At 35.4% G+C, this 15008-nt stretch overlaps 2 protein-coding genes across 5 annotated transcripts in view; one reads left to right on the forward strand and one right to left on the reverse strand.

Annotated features, from left to right (window-relative positions):
• Positions 1-15008, forward strand: part of LOC130669474 (uncharacterized) — a 77052-nt gene that overhangs the window by 44737 nt on the left and 17307 nt on the right. For 3 of the 4 annotated variants that reach the window (XM_057472410.1, XM_057472411.1, XM_057472413.1), the window contains 6 exons: positions 2339-2825; positions 4719-5115; positions 5208-5442; positions 6243-6654; positions 6740-6895; positions 7892-8046. In XM_057472410.1, coding sequence (XP_057328393.1) covers positions 2339-2825; positions 4719-5115; positions 5208-5442; positions 6243-6654; positions 6740-6895; positions 7892-8046 — 1842 coding nt within the window. The remainder of the gene's footprint in view (positions 1-2338; positions 2826-4718; positions 5116-5207; positions 5443-6242; positions 6655-6739; positions 6896-7891; positions 8047-15008) is intronic. The other variant, XM_057472412.1, reaches the window with a different exon arrangement.
• Positions 8181-12509, reverse strand: LOC130669475 (uncharacterized). The gene is made up of 2 exons (XM_057472414.1): positions 11380-12509; positions 8181-10624 (listed from the first exon to the last, which is right to left on the reverse strand). The coding sequence occupies exons 1-2, from the start codon at positions 11798-11800 to the stop codon at positions 9315-9317; spliced, it is 1731 nt and encodes a 576-aa protein (XP_057328397.1). The 5' UTR covers positions 11801-12509; the 3' UTR covers positions 8181-9314.

Raw genomic sequence — 15008 nt, forward strand, 5'->3', positions numbered from 1 at the left:
TTTTTCGAGTAATATAAAACCAAAAATAGTTGTCAAGAGAAAGAAATACATTCTTAATGATTGAAAACAATTTAAAAAAAAAAAAAACGAAAAAAAAAAATTTTTTATCACTTTTTGGAGGGGGCCGCTCTGCCCCACACAACAAAAAATTTTTTTTTCAGAATTTTGGCAAAATGTCCATAAATTTGTTCAAAATAAGACAAAAGCAAAGTGATCTTATGGTTGAAAGACACAAAAAATAATAATTGGCTTAGGGGGGCCGCTCTGCCCCAACCTCCCCTATATCCCATAATTCCAAGTAATTACCACATCGCTATGGGTGTAAATTTCATAAATGTACGAGACTGTAAAAAATCGGGAGATTACGGATTTTATTTAAATTCGGACTCACTCGAAATTACGGAGTTTTCAAAAAAATTACTCCATCAGGGTAGATCGGGAGTTTGTCTTTTCAGGGGAGTGATTTCGGAGTGGTCTGGATTTTATTTAAATCCGCATTATCTCCGATTCGGAGTTTTATCAAAATAAACTCTCCTTCGGAGTAAACTTCACTCTAAGGGATTAAATAAATAAATAGTCATCCGCTCCGCATTCACTTCGGATTTAATCCGTGTTCACTTCGAAAATTTTTTACAGTGTAGGAATAGTTACCATACACAGAAAAAGGATTTCTTGGTGTAAGAAATATTTTTCATAATTAATTGAATAAAAAAAAAATTTCCCGGGCTAGAAAAAATTTCTTGCGCCAAGAAATTTTTTTTTCTGTGGTAATTTTCTCTCCGTGTCTATATATATATATATATATATATATATATATATATATATATATATATATATATATATATATATATATGAAACTAATTTTTCATTTATTAGCTTGTAAATAATTAAATAAAAACTTCTAAAACTTAATCTAACAAAGTAACTTTTTAATAAATAAGTAACTAAATTACCTATCAAATGAAGATGAAGACGAAAATGTCTCAGGCAGTTCACTCTAAGTTCGAATACCGAGCCCTGTTAAGAAACAGCTTGGTGTTCTACCTTACAGTGACTTGACTGGGATAAAAAGCAGCCCTCGAGACTGAAGAATGCCTGGGATAAAAAATGAAAAGAGTCTTCGATAAAGAAAAAGAAGAAGAGGAAGAAGAAAAGTAAAGGGTCTTGTAGAACAAGTGGTTGCTTCTCATGGTCCTCTCGGCACTTCGCAAGCCTATTCTTACCGTTACTTTGTACTTAACGCCAGTGTCTTTTAATAAAGACGGAAGGGCTTCGACTGTATCTAAGGCTTAGCCGACTAAAAATCTCCTTGTGTTTTCTATGCTAATCTGAATCTCAATGCAGATTGAGTTAAATTTAAAATTATGAGCTAAGCATAAGTATAAGTATAAACCCGACAACTTTTCTTATGAATATATTAATAATTAATGTGGTCTGTGGAACGGAGGTGAAAGTTTTACGTTTTATTATTTTTTATTTATGATAAACTGCGGGCGTTCTCGCGCCCTGAGCTGCGGTTCAGTTCTTAAAATTTTTTTTTTTCCAAAGTTTTGTCATCTCGGGCAATATGGGTCGACTCAAAAATTTTTTTAACGTTAATTCGAATTTTTAATTAAATTAATTTATTAATTTAAAAAAAAAAAATTTTTTTTAATTTTTTCTCTGCCGGGAAAATTTAATTTTGATTTTTAAGGATCTAATTTTTTTTATTATATAGATCTATTGAGATCAAGTGTAAAAATTTTGAATTTTTAAGATTTTGGGATTAAAAAAAAAAATTCATGTATGAAATTATTTTTGCAGATGAATTTTGTAAATTTTGTCATCTCGGGCAATATGGGTCGACTCAAAAATTTTTTTTTAACGTTAATTCGAATTTTTAATTAAATTAATTTATTAATTTAAAAAAAAAAAATTTTTTTAAATTTTTTCTCTGCCGGAAAAATTTAATTTTGATTTTTAAGGATCTAATTTTTTTTATTATATAGATCTATTGAGATCAAATGTAAAAATTTTGAATTTTTAAGATTTTGGGATTAAAAAAAAAAATTCATGTATGAAATTATTTTTGCAGATGAATTTTGTAAATTTTGTCATCTCGGGCAATATGAGTCGACTCAAAAATTTTTTTTAACATTAATTTGAATTTTTAATTAAATTATTTTATTGATTAAAAAAAATTTTTTTTAATTTTTTGCTCTACTGGAAAATTTAATTTTGATTTTTAAGGATCTAATTTTTTTTTTTATCTAAATCTATTTAGATCAGTTGTAAAAATTTTGAATTTTTAAAATTTTGGGATTAAAAAAAAAGTTCATGGATAAAATTATTTTTGCAGATGAATTTTGTAAAGAATTTCCTCACAATTTGATACCGACCCCTGGGTATTGGATCGAGTGTTCGAGGCAGCAAATAACCTCTGACACTATTTGGGACGAGAGTGAAAGCGACCGGGATTTCACGGATCCTGAGCAAGTTGATGAGCAAGCAGAGCTCTCTATAATGAACAAACGACAGGAATTCTGTCTGTTCGAGGAGAACGAGATGGAGGACGAGGACGTGCCGCGTAAGAAAACGACCATCGAGGAGCAGTGGGAAAAGAACCAGGGCTTCGAGCTGACCTCCGTTGAGCAGGAGACCTACGAGAAATATTTTTACGGGTCCGAGCACTGGAACTACTTCACCAACGACGAGGACCTGGGCCCGGTGATACTCAGCATAAAGCAGGAGACGATAAGCGGGAGAGATCAATTCAGAATACTCGTACGTGCCATCAGTTACACCGTTCACGGGCTCATACCTGCCAGCTGCGTTTTCGCTGATAGGTGCGTTATTTAATTATGCTAATGTAATCCTGTTATATTATCCGATGAATATTAATTATTGTCGTCAGCTGTTTTATTAATAATAATTATCATTTTTTAGAGATTTTAAGTCGGGATTTAATTATTCCGGTACTTTGCATTAAAATTACGTGGAAAGTATTAAAGATACGATAAAAATGTATGGATACAAATTTGTAGAAAATTAAATTTCCTATTAAAAAGTACTCATACATTTTTGTCGTAACTTCAATAGTTGAGCCGTAATTTTAATTTTAATTACAAATACAGTAGAACCTCGATAACTCAAACCTCGATAAGTTCAAAACCTCTGTAACTTAAAAATTTTTTTGATTCCCTTCCCTTCACAGCTTAAAACCTCTATTACTTAAAGTACAAAACCTCGATAACTCAAACAATTATTTTGAGCATTGCCCTCGATAACTTAAAATAATATTTTGGTGACCTCCATAACTTAAAGTAATATCATTGAGTCATCGTATTAAGTATGTATGCAAACAAAAGGTTTCGCCAAAAGCTTAATTGATTTTCACTTTAGTCTTTCACTTAATCGGGAACTAGGGAAATAAAGGATAAAGGGGAGGGGGAGGACCTTTACTCAGTAGGAATTTTCATATAAGAGTAAATATATATGTATAAATAAATAAAAATCTATCATTTCTATTGAATTATATGTATCTTTTTCACACTCAAGTTTCCAATCAATAAACCTCGTTAAGTTAAAAATTTTACTTTAATAACCTCTCTAACTTAAACTCTCGATAAGTAAAAAACTCGATAACTCAAATTTTTTTACGTTTCCCTTGAATTTTAACTTATCGAGGTTCTACTGTATATAAAACTTGACTGCTAAAAATAAAAAATTATCTGGGCATTAAATATCAATAACTTCTAAAATATTAAAATTACAGAAAAACTTAAAGAAACCTTTCTTGTAGCGAATTAAATTTCCTATAAGAAAGTCATCATACATTTTTGTCGTAACTGTGATATTTAAGCCGTAATTTTAATTTTAATTACAAATATGCAAAATTTGACTCTTCTGCTGTGAAACAAAAAAATATCTGGGCATTAAATATCGATAACTTCTAAAATATTGAAATTCCGTAAAAACTTAAAGAAACCTTTTTTGTAGGAAATTAAATTCCCTATTAAAAAATATTTGAGTATTTTTGTCGTAACTTTGATATTTAAGCCGTAATTTTAATTTTAATTACAAATATACAAAATTTGACTCTTTTACTGCAAAACAAAAAATTATCTGGGCCTTAAATATCAATAACTTCTAAAATATTAAAATTACGTAAAAACTCAAGGAAACCTTTTTTGTAGGAAATTAAATTTCCTACAAGAAAGTACGAATGCACTTTTACCGTAACTTTGATATTTAAGCCGTAATTTTAATTTTAATTACAAATGTACAAAATTTGACTCTTCTACTGTGAAACAAAAAATTATCTGGATATTAAATATCAATCACTTCTAAAATATTGAAATTACGTAAAAACTTAAAGAAATCTTTTTTGTAGAAAATAAAATTTTCTATAAGAAAGTACTTATGCATTTTTGTCGTAACTTTGATATTTAAGTCGTAATTTTAATTTTAATTACAAATATACAAAATTTGACTCTCACTCAGTAAAATAAAAAATTATCTGGGCATTAAATATCAATAACTTCTAAAATATTGAAATTACGTAAAAATTTAATGAAAATTGTTTTGTAGAGAATGAAATTTCCCATAAATTTTTTCTCTTACATTTTTGCCGTATCTGCAATAGTTTAAACATAAATAGTAATCAAAGTCAAAAAAAGAGATTTTTAATGTTTTTTAACAAAACAATAATAATATAATAATTTATACTGCGATTACAGGTACAATCGTGAAGAGGTAGTAAAGAGCCTGGGTAAAGAGGTGAATATAAATCCAGCATTGACGTTAGGACAGCTACCAGACACCCCAGAAGAACTTCTCAAGCTAGACCAAGTGTTCATAAAGTCGGAGCTTAAAGTCGGAGTGATATATGTGCAAGAGGGCCAGTACACCGAGGAGGAGATACTCGACAACAACGACAGCTCTCCATTTTTCGAAGAGTTTCTGCAGATACTGGGTGACAAAATACGTCTGAAAGGGTTCGACAAGTACAAAGGCGGTCTCGACACCGTCCATGACCTGACGGGTCTCTACTCGGTCTACACCAACTGGCGCGGAATCGAGATCATGTTTCACGTGTCCACTCAGCTGCCTTACGAAAAACACGATCCTCAGAAGGTATCGTCGTCCTCAAAGCCCGCTTTCCATTTAATTGCAGTCACTGCCAAGGGAAACGCGAAATTTTTATTATTATTCTATTTTTTTTTCAGCTTCAAAGGAAACGACACATCGGCAACGATATCGTCTGCGTGGTGTTCCTTGAAGCCGACAACACCCAATTCAGCCCGGCTTGTATTAAATCTCATTTTCTCCACACTTTTATTATCGTGCGTGTCAGCCCGAGGATCAAGAGAAAAGTTACTAGATACGAGGTCTCGGTTGTCACGAGAGACGAAGTCGGTGCTTACAAACCTTATTTGTGGGAACAAAGCGTCTTCGAAAAAGGTTTTTTTATTTTTATTTTTATTTATTAATAATAAAAGTTAATTAATTTAATAAATTATTTAATTAAAAAAATAAATAACTTCTATTGAAAAATTAATTGAAAAGACTAGGGGAAGTTTGTACTGACATTTATAGTTTTTATTCTCCAGAGACTGGGATCGGATTCCCCTCAGTACTTTTTTTTTTGTAAAAATTAAATTCCCCACATGAAAAAAATTTATAAAAAAAAATATATGTTGAATATAAAAAAAATATATTTTTCATGTAAAAAAGATATATTAAAAATACATAAAAAATATGTAAATATATCTATATATATGTATAAAAAATATATTTTAAAAAGCTAACTTTTGGCCGATTTTCGTATATATTTTATATATTTTAAATATATTAAAAATATATCTTAGAATATATAAAAAATACATGTATAAAAATATACAAAAAATATATTTTTTAATATAAGAAAAATATATTTTTCGTATATTTTTATACATGTATTTTTTATATATTTTTAATATATAAAATATATACGAAAATCGGCCAAAAGTTAGCTATTTAAAATATATTTTTTATACATATTTTATGTATATTTATATATTTTTAATATATTTTTTTTATATTTTAACATACATTTTTTTATAAATTTTTTTCATGGGGGTCACTGGAAAAAATATGACGTCAAATAAATAAATAAATTAATTGATATCGTAGTCGTGATTCTAGTCCTCGTTTCAGAAGAACGCGGATCGAATCCTGTGCATTTTTTTTTTTTAAATTATTAATTAAAAAATTAATTACAGGTCCAATGTTCCGAGAATGGATTCTCACAAAAATAGTAAATGGCGAGCGCGCGAGTTACTCTGCGCCGAAATTCGCCCGAATGCAGGAACGAACCAGGAGCCAAATGCTCGAGGACATCGTAGCGAACCTCGCGAACCACGCGGAGACTGGACAGATTCCGAAGCCGTACCGTCGAGGCTCCTGGCGACCTATTGGACACATGCGGCCGTCTTCGCCTCTCCTGGACTCGGTGCGGGACCAGTTCGAGGACTACGACCAGCTGGCCAAGGACTTCACCCGAGTCTTCCTCAACAACGCGGACAACGTCCAGATCCACGCGAGTCTGTTCGACGTGGCCTTCCTGGTTCCTGGTCAGCAGAAGCAGAAGGTCAGATTTATTGGCGTACGTGCCATCCTTGGAGTACGCAGCAGGTAATTTTTATTAGTATTCATCTCTAGCAAAAGAACTACAGGCAATTTAATAAAGTTTGAGATAAAAAACAACTTTATTCTTCAGGGTATTCCAGGAAATGCTCTACGGGATTCAAACCGGGTTCGGCAGCCCGCAAGTTCCAGTCGCGGAATTGCTGGCGAGACCTGCGCCGACTCTTCTTAGCCCGCAGAAACCAAAGAGCTCAAACTTTCTGCAAGTTCCTGACATTGAAAGCCCTAGGTATGAACAATTTTATTTTCTTTTTAATTTCACCGTCTCTCTACACTTATAAATGTCTTATCTTTCTTTCGAATCAAAACTTTCATGATTTTTATTTATATTTTATAAAAATTTCACTCGAATAATTTCAAGAAAATTTTCATTTATTTTTTGAATTTAAAAAAAACTTGACGCTTGGAAAAAATCTGCTTCGGAGCTCAGAGCTTTTGATTTTAAGGAAAAATTTTCTAACCTACGGCTGGTAAATTTGAAGAAAAAGTGGCCATTGATTTTTCAAAATTTTTTTTTACGAGAAATTTCCGGAGCTGCAAAAATTTTTTTTATTTATTTAGAATCGAAATCTTGTTCATTGATTTTTGAGCCGAGATTCGGCTGCTCCGTGAACTTCCTACAGTAATTTATCACCGAGTTATCGGGAGTCGATTTAAAAATCGTGTTTACACTCAAATTACCCATAACTCATAAATAAATTATTCAAAAAATTTTGAAAAATTTATTTTTAAACTTCAAAATCTTTGATGTCTACTAGTAATTTTTTATAAACAAAAATTTGTTGTCAAAAAATTAAAAAAAAATTTTTGAGTTGCCGCAGTTCCCTAATGACCGAATTTTTATTCAAAATTTTAAATTCTTAAATTTTCATGGCTACAAAAATCTTCTAACTAAAAAATAACCGTAAAATTTCTGACTCCATTAATGCCGACGGTGAAATTAAAAAAAAAAATTAACGAATGCTCATTTATAATTAATTTGAATTTTGGTAACTGATTATAATTATAATATTTTATGTATACGGCACATCCTGACCATTTTCCAATGCACTGCATGACCACAAGCTAATTAACTTGTAATGAATCAGTAGTAAATTTGACAGTTTTGTTGTGAAAAAAAATCCCGACCCCGATCCTCAATTGACTCCTGTGAAAAAAAAGTGTACTCCGTACCTTGAGGTGCCGTTCAACCGTTTCTGTGAGATACTGGCTGTGATATGTTTAGGCCCAAAAGTGTGCCCTCGTCGCCGATGGTAAAAAGAGCGTTCTCGAGACTCGGAACCATCACCGCCGGATGGGGGAGGAGTATAAGGAAACACGGGAGCAATACTCTGCAGGTTGAAGACAGAAAGCGGTGGACTTCTTCCCAAGACTGCAGCAGTGAGTTCTTTTACCCTTATGACTTATAAATAAAATTAGGCATGAATGTAAATAATAATTAAATGCATGAATAAAAATTAGTAATTACATGAATTTTTAATTTTTCAATTCGACAAATTTTATTAGAACGTATTTATAATTTTTTGAGCTTCAACAAATTGACAATAATTTTACACAAAATATTAATAAGAAAATACATCAAATTTTCTTCTCTTAATAATAAAATAGTGAAAGGGTGGGCAAAACAGGACCACTAAAAAAGTAATGAGTTTTCGTGGATTCAAATTCTTCGGATCTTATTTCTTGACTTTCCCGTGTAAAAAAAATTGTTGAAAAAAGGTTAAAAAAGTGTTGACTATTCTAAACTTCAAAACTTGACACAATGACGACCTTTTTTCAAACGATTTTCAAACTTCTAAAAATGCACAGAAAAAAAAAATTGACTTAATACCACAAATTAACATTTTTCAGTACACAATCCGTTCAGAAAAAACGGATTTCGAACTATTTTTGACCTTTTTTCGTTTTATCTTATTTTAATAATATCAGGACATTTAAGATTTTTCCCCGGAATTTTCGAAAGTTTAAAAAACGTTCAAAAATAATTCGTCGTTGTGTCACGTTTTGAAGTTTAGACTAGTAAACACTTTTTTAACCTTTTTTAAACAATTTTTTTTACACGGGTTAATTTGAAGTCATTTAACCAAATTTCCAGAAGCCTTCGAAAAAATTTTTTTTTCCAAGCGGGAAAAACGGGCCATCCCCGAAAAAAGTAAGAAATAATTTTTGATCATTCGAAATTGTGTAAAAATCGTGATAAGAGGCATGGGTGACTTATAAAATCAATTGTGGAAAAAACAAAATTTTTGGAGGGGTCCATTTTGCCCGACCCTCCTCGGTTTCACACGACATATTAAATAAACAATGAAACTTTACGAGTCATAGATGTCAGAGAGCATTAAAATTTTTTTTTTTTCAATGTAAATTTTATTTATGACCTTTTAATACTCGGGACCTAAAAGGGCGTAAAAAAAATTAACCCGAAATTGAATCGATGGAAAAACAAAATTTGGATTTCTTATATTTGAAGAAAAAAAGGGAAAATTATAGAAAAGAAAATTTTTGACGCCCTTGTGCCTTCGATGGTTGATAGGTCTTTTGATAGAATGTCAACGAAACGCGATATTGCCAGTAATTTAAACAACACACGACAGCAATCGATAAATAAACACGTCGCAGTAAAACATCACACGTGATATTAAAAATAATCAATTTTGTTCGGCAAAAAAAGTCATTTGTCTAATGGCAGTCGCCATTCTCATTCTCATCATCAATGTTCTCATTTTCGATTCTCGCAGACGCCTTTCATGGTAGTCCTGCATCTTTTTACACATTATCTCAAAAAGAAGAATCAGAAACAGCCAAATTACGCTGAGTATAACAAACAACAAAAACAACTCAAATTTCTCGAAATCCAATTGGTCATTTTGTTCGCGCATCTTAATTCTATTAATCAATTTTTGTTTCCTCACGTAATTCTTGTACACATTTTGTCTTTCCGAGTGTTCTATGAAACCAGACTCCACAAGTCTCATGGCTACTTCATCGATCTTCTTTTTTAACGGCCATTGTTTTCGAACCGCGAGAAATTCATGTATGTTAAACGATTTCTCTTTAGAAAAATGAAACTCGTCACTAGATTTTATATCATCAAGAAAATCATCGAATATGATGCAAGCAACTGAATTATTTTGTCCAATCAATTTTCTGCAACCGTCTAGATGACCCCAATAAGACGATACTTGTTTGCCAAAAGAATCGTTTGACCACAATTGTGTGTCGATGAGCCACTTTTCAATATAATAATGGTGATAAACCTGATAGTTGTTGTCACGCAGATCCCGTAAAGTTTCAACGTTTTTAGTACCTGGTCTAGTTAATACAGCAGACAATTGTCCCTGTAGAGCCGGGTTGAAAATTAAAACAAACAACGTGGCACTTATGAAGGTTATGCGCATAGATAACCTATCCATGGGAGTCAATATTCCCCTGTTAAGAATCAATGCCAAGAGATCTAGAGCGGCCGCACCGAATTGGAACTTGTGATTCAGCAGAATCATCATAAATATAAAGATCAAAATAACACAGGAAATTATTATCGATTGTTTGGTAAATACTTGATCGATTATTTGTTCGATTGCCGGTATAATACTCTGTTTTTTTGTTACTATTACGAAGCCATTTTCAAAATACAATGAAGCGACGTCAAGAAATTCAGGGGGGAAAGATCCCGATAGCAGGCAAAGTAGAATCATGTCATAGGTTCTATTTGATAATGATGAGAAGACAGGGCCGTAATTATGAGAAGTTTGCTTTGAATAAGTAATCAATGTGACATTTGATGCAGCGATAAGATCTTTTAAAGTTGTGTACATGGTATTTCTGGAACCGTATGATTCAATAGGAGGTAGACCAGTCATTACTTTATCTTTCTCGTCGGTAAACATAAAGCCTTTAACTGGATATCCATCTAACGATTTGGTCTTGTCGAAGGTAATACTCGAACACATGCTTTTGTCTACAAAAAAAAAATATACAATTACTGTTAATGATTATGAATGATTTATGTAAGTAGTATATTATATATCAGGGGAGGAAAGTCGGACATTTCAACCCACGTGTATAATTGCCTACACTCGGGAAAATCAATTATAGGAAGACTATCTCGATATGGTAAAATTTCTACCATTAATCCGATAATGAATATTATCTAGATAGTGGTATAAATTATCTAGATTGTAATATTCTCCATATTTATAATAATTGGGAAAATCCTGTATGTTAATTAGAGTTAATTATTATTATTATACTAAATAGTTACATTTATAATCCAAATGTTAACAGTTAACATCTGAAATTACAATTGTTACCATCCTGATAGTGACTATTACGAAATTGATTGCATAAGTCATCATCCAACAATTAATAATTCCATTTAAAAAAATTATAACGCTAACTATCTTTGCATTGAAAAACGTTCCTATCATTCTAGATGATCGGGATTAAAAATTTAGCATAAAAAACACAATTACTTAATTTTCTGAGTGAACCCTAGCTGAAGGTTCACCCCTCCTTGGTGAATACTAGCATTCACTAGACCTGCGCCTGAAAGTTTAAATTTTTGCCTCTGATCGTGGGAAGAATTGCGCATGCGCTAAATTTCATCATTTGTTTTTTCATAGAAAAAAAGAACGACTTTCTCCTCTAAACAAGGCAGAAATTCCAACATTCAGCGCAGATACGATGAAAAAATTTTTAATCATAGTAACTTACCGTTGACGAATTGCTGTCTGTACAACGTCCATCTGTCATTTGGTTTGTTTGTAATCTTCTCTTTCCTCCAGGGTTCGGGGGCTCGATCCGTGTAGGGGTTGAAGGTGTAGATGATGGTCCTGTTGCTTAAACTATGCTGACATACAAAATAAGAAGACAAAGCCTCGATCTTCCAAGTCATCTGGAGAACTTTCCCTGCACGGTCACAATCTTTTCCTATTCCAACAATCACTGAAGCGATGTTCCAAATTTCACTGGATTTTATTTGATTAATATTTTTCCGGAGTCGGTCAATTGAGTCGGTCGATAGAACATAAGTAGGGTGCCGTGGGTAGTATTTTTTGATCGCTTTAGACTTGAAATTCTTGTCGATGACAACAAGGGACGCGTCGACGGCTTCATTTCTTTGAGTCTCGTGCATAACATCAATCAGGTCAGCGGTAATGGCCACAGGTGTTCAAACGAGGAGTCTGCCGGTGAATTGGGTTGTAATGAAGAGGAATTCGTACGTTGAATTGATGTGGTGGCCTTGAGAAAGGCCGATTTGGTCTTTAAAAAGACCGTTGGTTAGAGTTTCTACGTAGATTGCTGAGAAGTCCTGAGAAGAACTAGTGTGATAAGTTTTCTTACTGACCCGGAGGTCGAGTTGGCTAGCGCTGAGAAGTGCTAGTCAACTTAGCTGGAGAAACTCGTCAATGAGAATTATCTTACGAACCCGGAGGTTTGGTTGGCTAGCGCTGAAAAGTGCTAGTCAACCGGTGAAAAGTTCTAAAAAGAACTGATTTAGTTGTAGAGTAGAGCTGTAGACTAATCAAGCTAGCGCACTTGATTAGTTATTGAGTTACGATTGCAATAGCCTTGCTCGCTATTCGATGAGGTACTCTTGCCAGTTAAACTGTTCAAGAATTAATGCGCTGCCGCTCTGATTGTTCCTTCTTTTATACCCGAGAGCTGGGTTCTAGAAGGTTCTCCGAGGAGTGGGAGACGTCGGTATCTGCGCTCCAATGAGAAGTCTCGGATTCGAGGAGAAAGGGAAATCTTAAGAGTTGACCAATGAGACGTCGGTTGGCGAGGTGGGAGAAGGCGCGGACCATGGAGAAGCATCCGGCGATGCGGACGTCCGATTCGAGTTGTAAAGTGGAATGGCAAAGAAGGCTCCAGCTGTTAGCTCCAGCGTTACTTCCGAACATTCTCCCCCCCAATTCCGCAACTAGGTGAGGAATTAGAATCCTCTTCTTGTGAGTCGTCTTGATGTGGAGAGATTGGCAGTGGAGCGAGTTTGACTACTAGTCTCGTTACCAATGGTTAAGAAATTCGGGCTCCTTAAAACATTTTTTGGTCCTTCGAGCCGGATTGGGTTGTATTGAAGTTGAAATTCTCAACACAGACTTCAAGAGGCCAGGGACATCTCAACTAAATCGGTCAATCTAAGCTCAACGCATTGCGGAGCACGGAGTGCTGCGGGGGGTTTAGATTGATTGAATCATCACCGTCACCTCATCATGGCCAACTCAGCAGGAAAACTCAAGCTTCAAGAAACCAGGTTTCTCTACATCTCGGAGCTCGCAACCGAAGTCGAGACTGGAGTCATCTCAACAGTCAACATTCACGCTGCCAGAGCAAAGCTAGCCATGCTCAAGCTGAACTGGGAAAAGTTCGAGCTAGATCACGAAAAACTAGTCTCCTCAAAGTCCGATGCATCTCCAGATCACAATTATTTCAAGGACAAATGGTACGACTTGTCAATGAAGGCTTTCGTACTATCTGAGGCTGCTCTGTCAACTCGTATTGCGGAATTGGAGGCAATGGAACCTCCAGCTGGTAACACTCTTGCTGACACCAGCATGCAAGGGACATCTCACCAGCGACCATCTCTACCAGGCATCTCCGTCCCGAAATTCTCCGGAAGCTTCGCCGAATGGCGACATTTTCAAGACATGTTCGTCTCACTTGTCGGAGAAAATCCAGCCCTCTCAGCAGTAGAAAAGATGCACTACCTATGTGCTAGCTTAGAGGGAGATGCTGCCAGTCTCATCGCCAATCTCAAAATATCAGCCGACTCGTTTGCTCCAGCATGGGATACTCTCACTGCCAGATACGAAAACAAGAGACTTCTCAAGACGGCTCACCTCAGCAAACTCAGATCTCTTCAGCGAATGGAACACCGCTCAGCCAAGGAGCTAAACCACATCCTGACCACAGTTTCTGAGTGCTTAAATGCACTAAAGGCACTTGGATGCTCCACTCAAACATGGGATGACCTCATTGTTCATGATGTGGTACAGCTTTTAGACTTTCGCACTAGAGAGGCTTGGGAGATCAATTTGGGCTCCAGCACAGAGTTCCCAACTTACGAACAACTGAAGACATTTCTGACTGGCTCAGCCAGAGCTTTGGAAAGCATGGAGAGCCATCTCCCTCCTGCTAAGCCACCTCCAGCAAAGAACGCCTCCTCATCAGTAGTAATTAAAAGAAGCTACTCTCAGACGGCTCAGCGCACTCCACCCGCACATGCTCATCTCGTCCACGCTGAACCTCAGGGAATTCGAAACCTGAACAACTTTTGCAGCGCTTGTCAAAAGGCTCATTACATCGCCTTTTGTCCGTCTTTCAGTCAACTCAGCTACAATGACAAGATGGACATTGTTCGCAAAGAAAGACTCTGCTTCAACTGCCTTGGCAGGCACAACGTGCGCAAGTGTGAAATTACAAAAGGCTGCAAAATTTGCGAAGAGCGCCACCACACCCTGCTCCATCAGGGACCTAGGACAACTCTACCAGCTACCACTGCGCCAGTAACTTCTCAAGCTCCTTCTCCAGACGACACTGAATCAACGGTCAGCTCCGATCAACCACAATGAAGGTTAAGCAGGACCTCTCGGAGCCCACGCAGTCTTCTCAAAAGGCAATGCAACGCGTCTACTCAAACAGAAGTCACATCTCTACCCACTGACTCGACTTCTCAAACAAGCAAACAACGGACTTCTCATTCATTATCAATAGTCCACTCACGAGTAGCAGTGCTACTAGCCACATGCAAGGTACTTGTCTTATCCTCAGGCAATACTCAACATCATGCACGTATCCTCATAGATCCAGGATCGGAATTGACACTAGTCTCGTTACCAATGGTTAAGAAATTCGGGCTCCTTAAAAAATCATCTACAATTCCAATACTTGGAGTTGGTAGTGCTTCACCCGGCACAACTCTAGGTCTGGCTACTCTTCAATTACAGTCCACGCATTCGCCATCTCAAGTACAACTAGATGCGCACATATTGCCAAAAATTACCACTCACATTCCCTCAGTAGTGGTGGCCAACCAAGACTGGACTCATATCAACAACCTGGAGCTAGCTGATCCAGACTTCCTAACTCCAGGTCCAGTAGACATTCTCATTGGCGCAGACAATCTCAGAAGCATACTCAAGTCACCTCGTTTAGTTATGAGAGGTTCATCGGAACCTATGGCGATACACACCGTGTTCGGCTGGGCTGTTCTCGGGCAAGCATCCACGGCATCTCAGTTGAGGCCATTGCGATCTCTTCATTTGACCAGCAATGAGGATCTCCAAGATACACTCACCAAATTTTGGGTACTCGAGGAAGCTCCAACTACATCAGAGACA

This window comes from Microplitis mediator, chromosome 6 (genome assembly GCF_029852145.1).
Source record: "Microplitis mediator isolate UGA2020A chromosome 6, iyMicMedi2.1, whole genome shotgun sequence".
Classification (NCBI taxonomy): domain Eukaryota; kingdom Metazoa; phylum Arthropoda; class Insecta; order Hymenoptera; family Braconidae; genus Microplitis; species Microplitis mediator.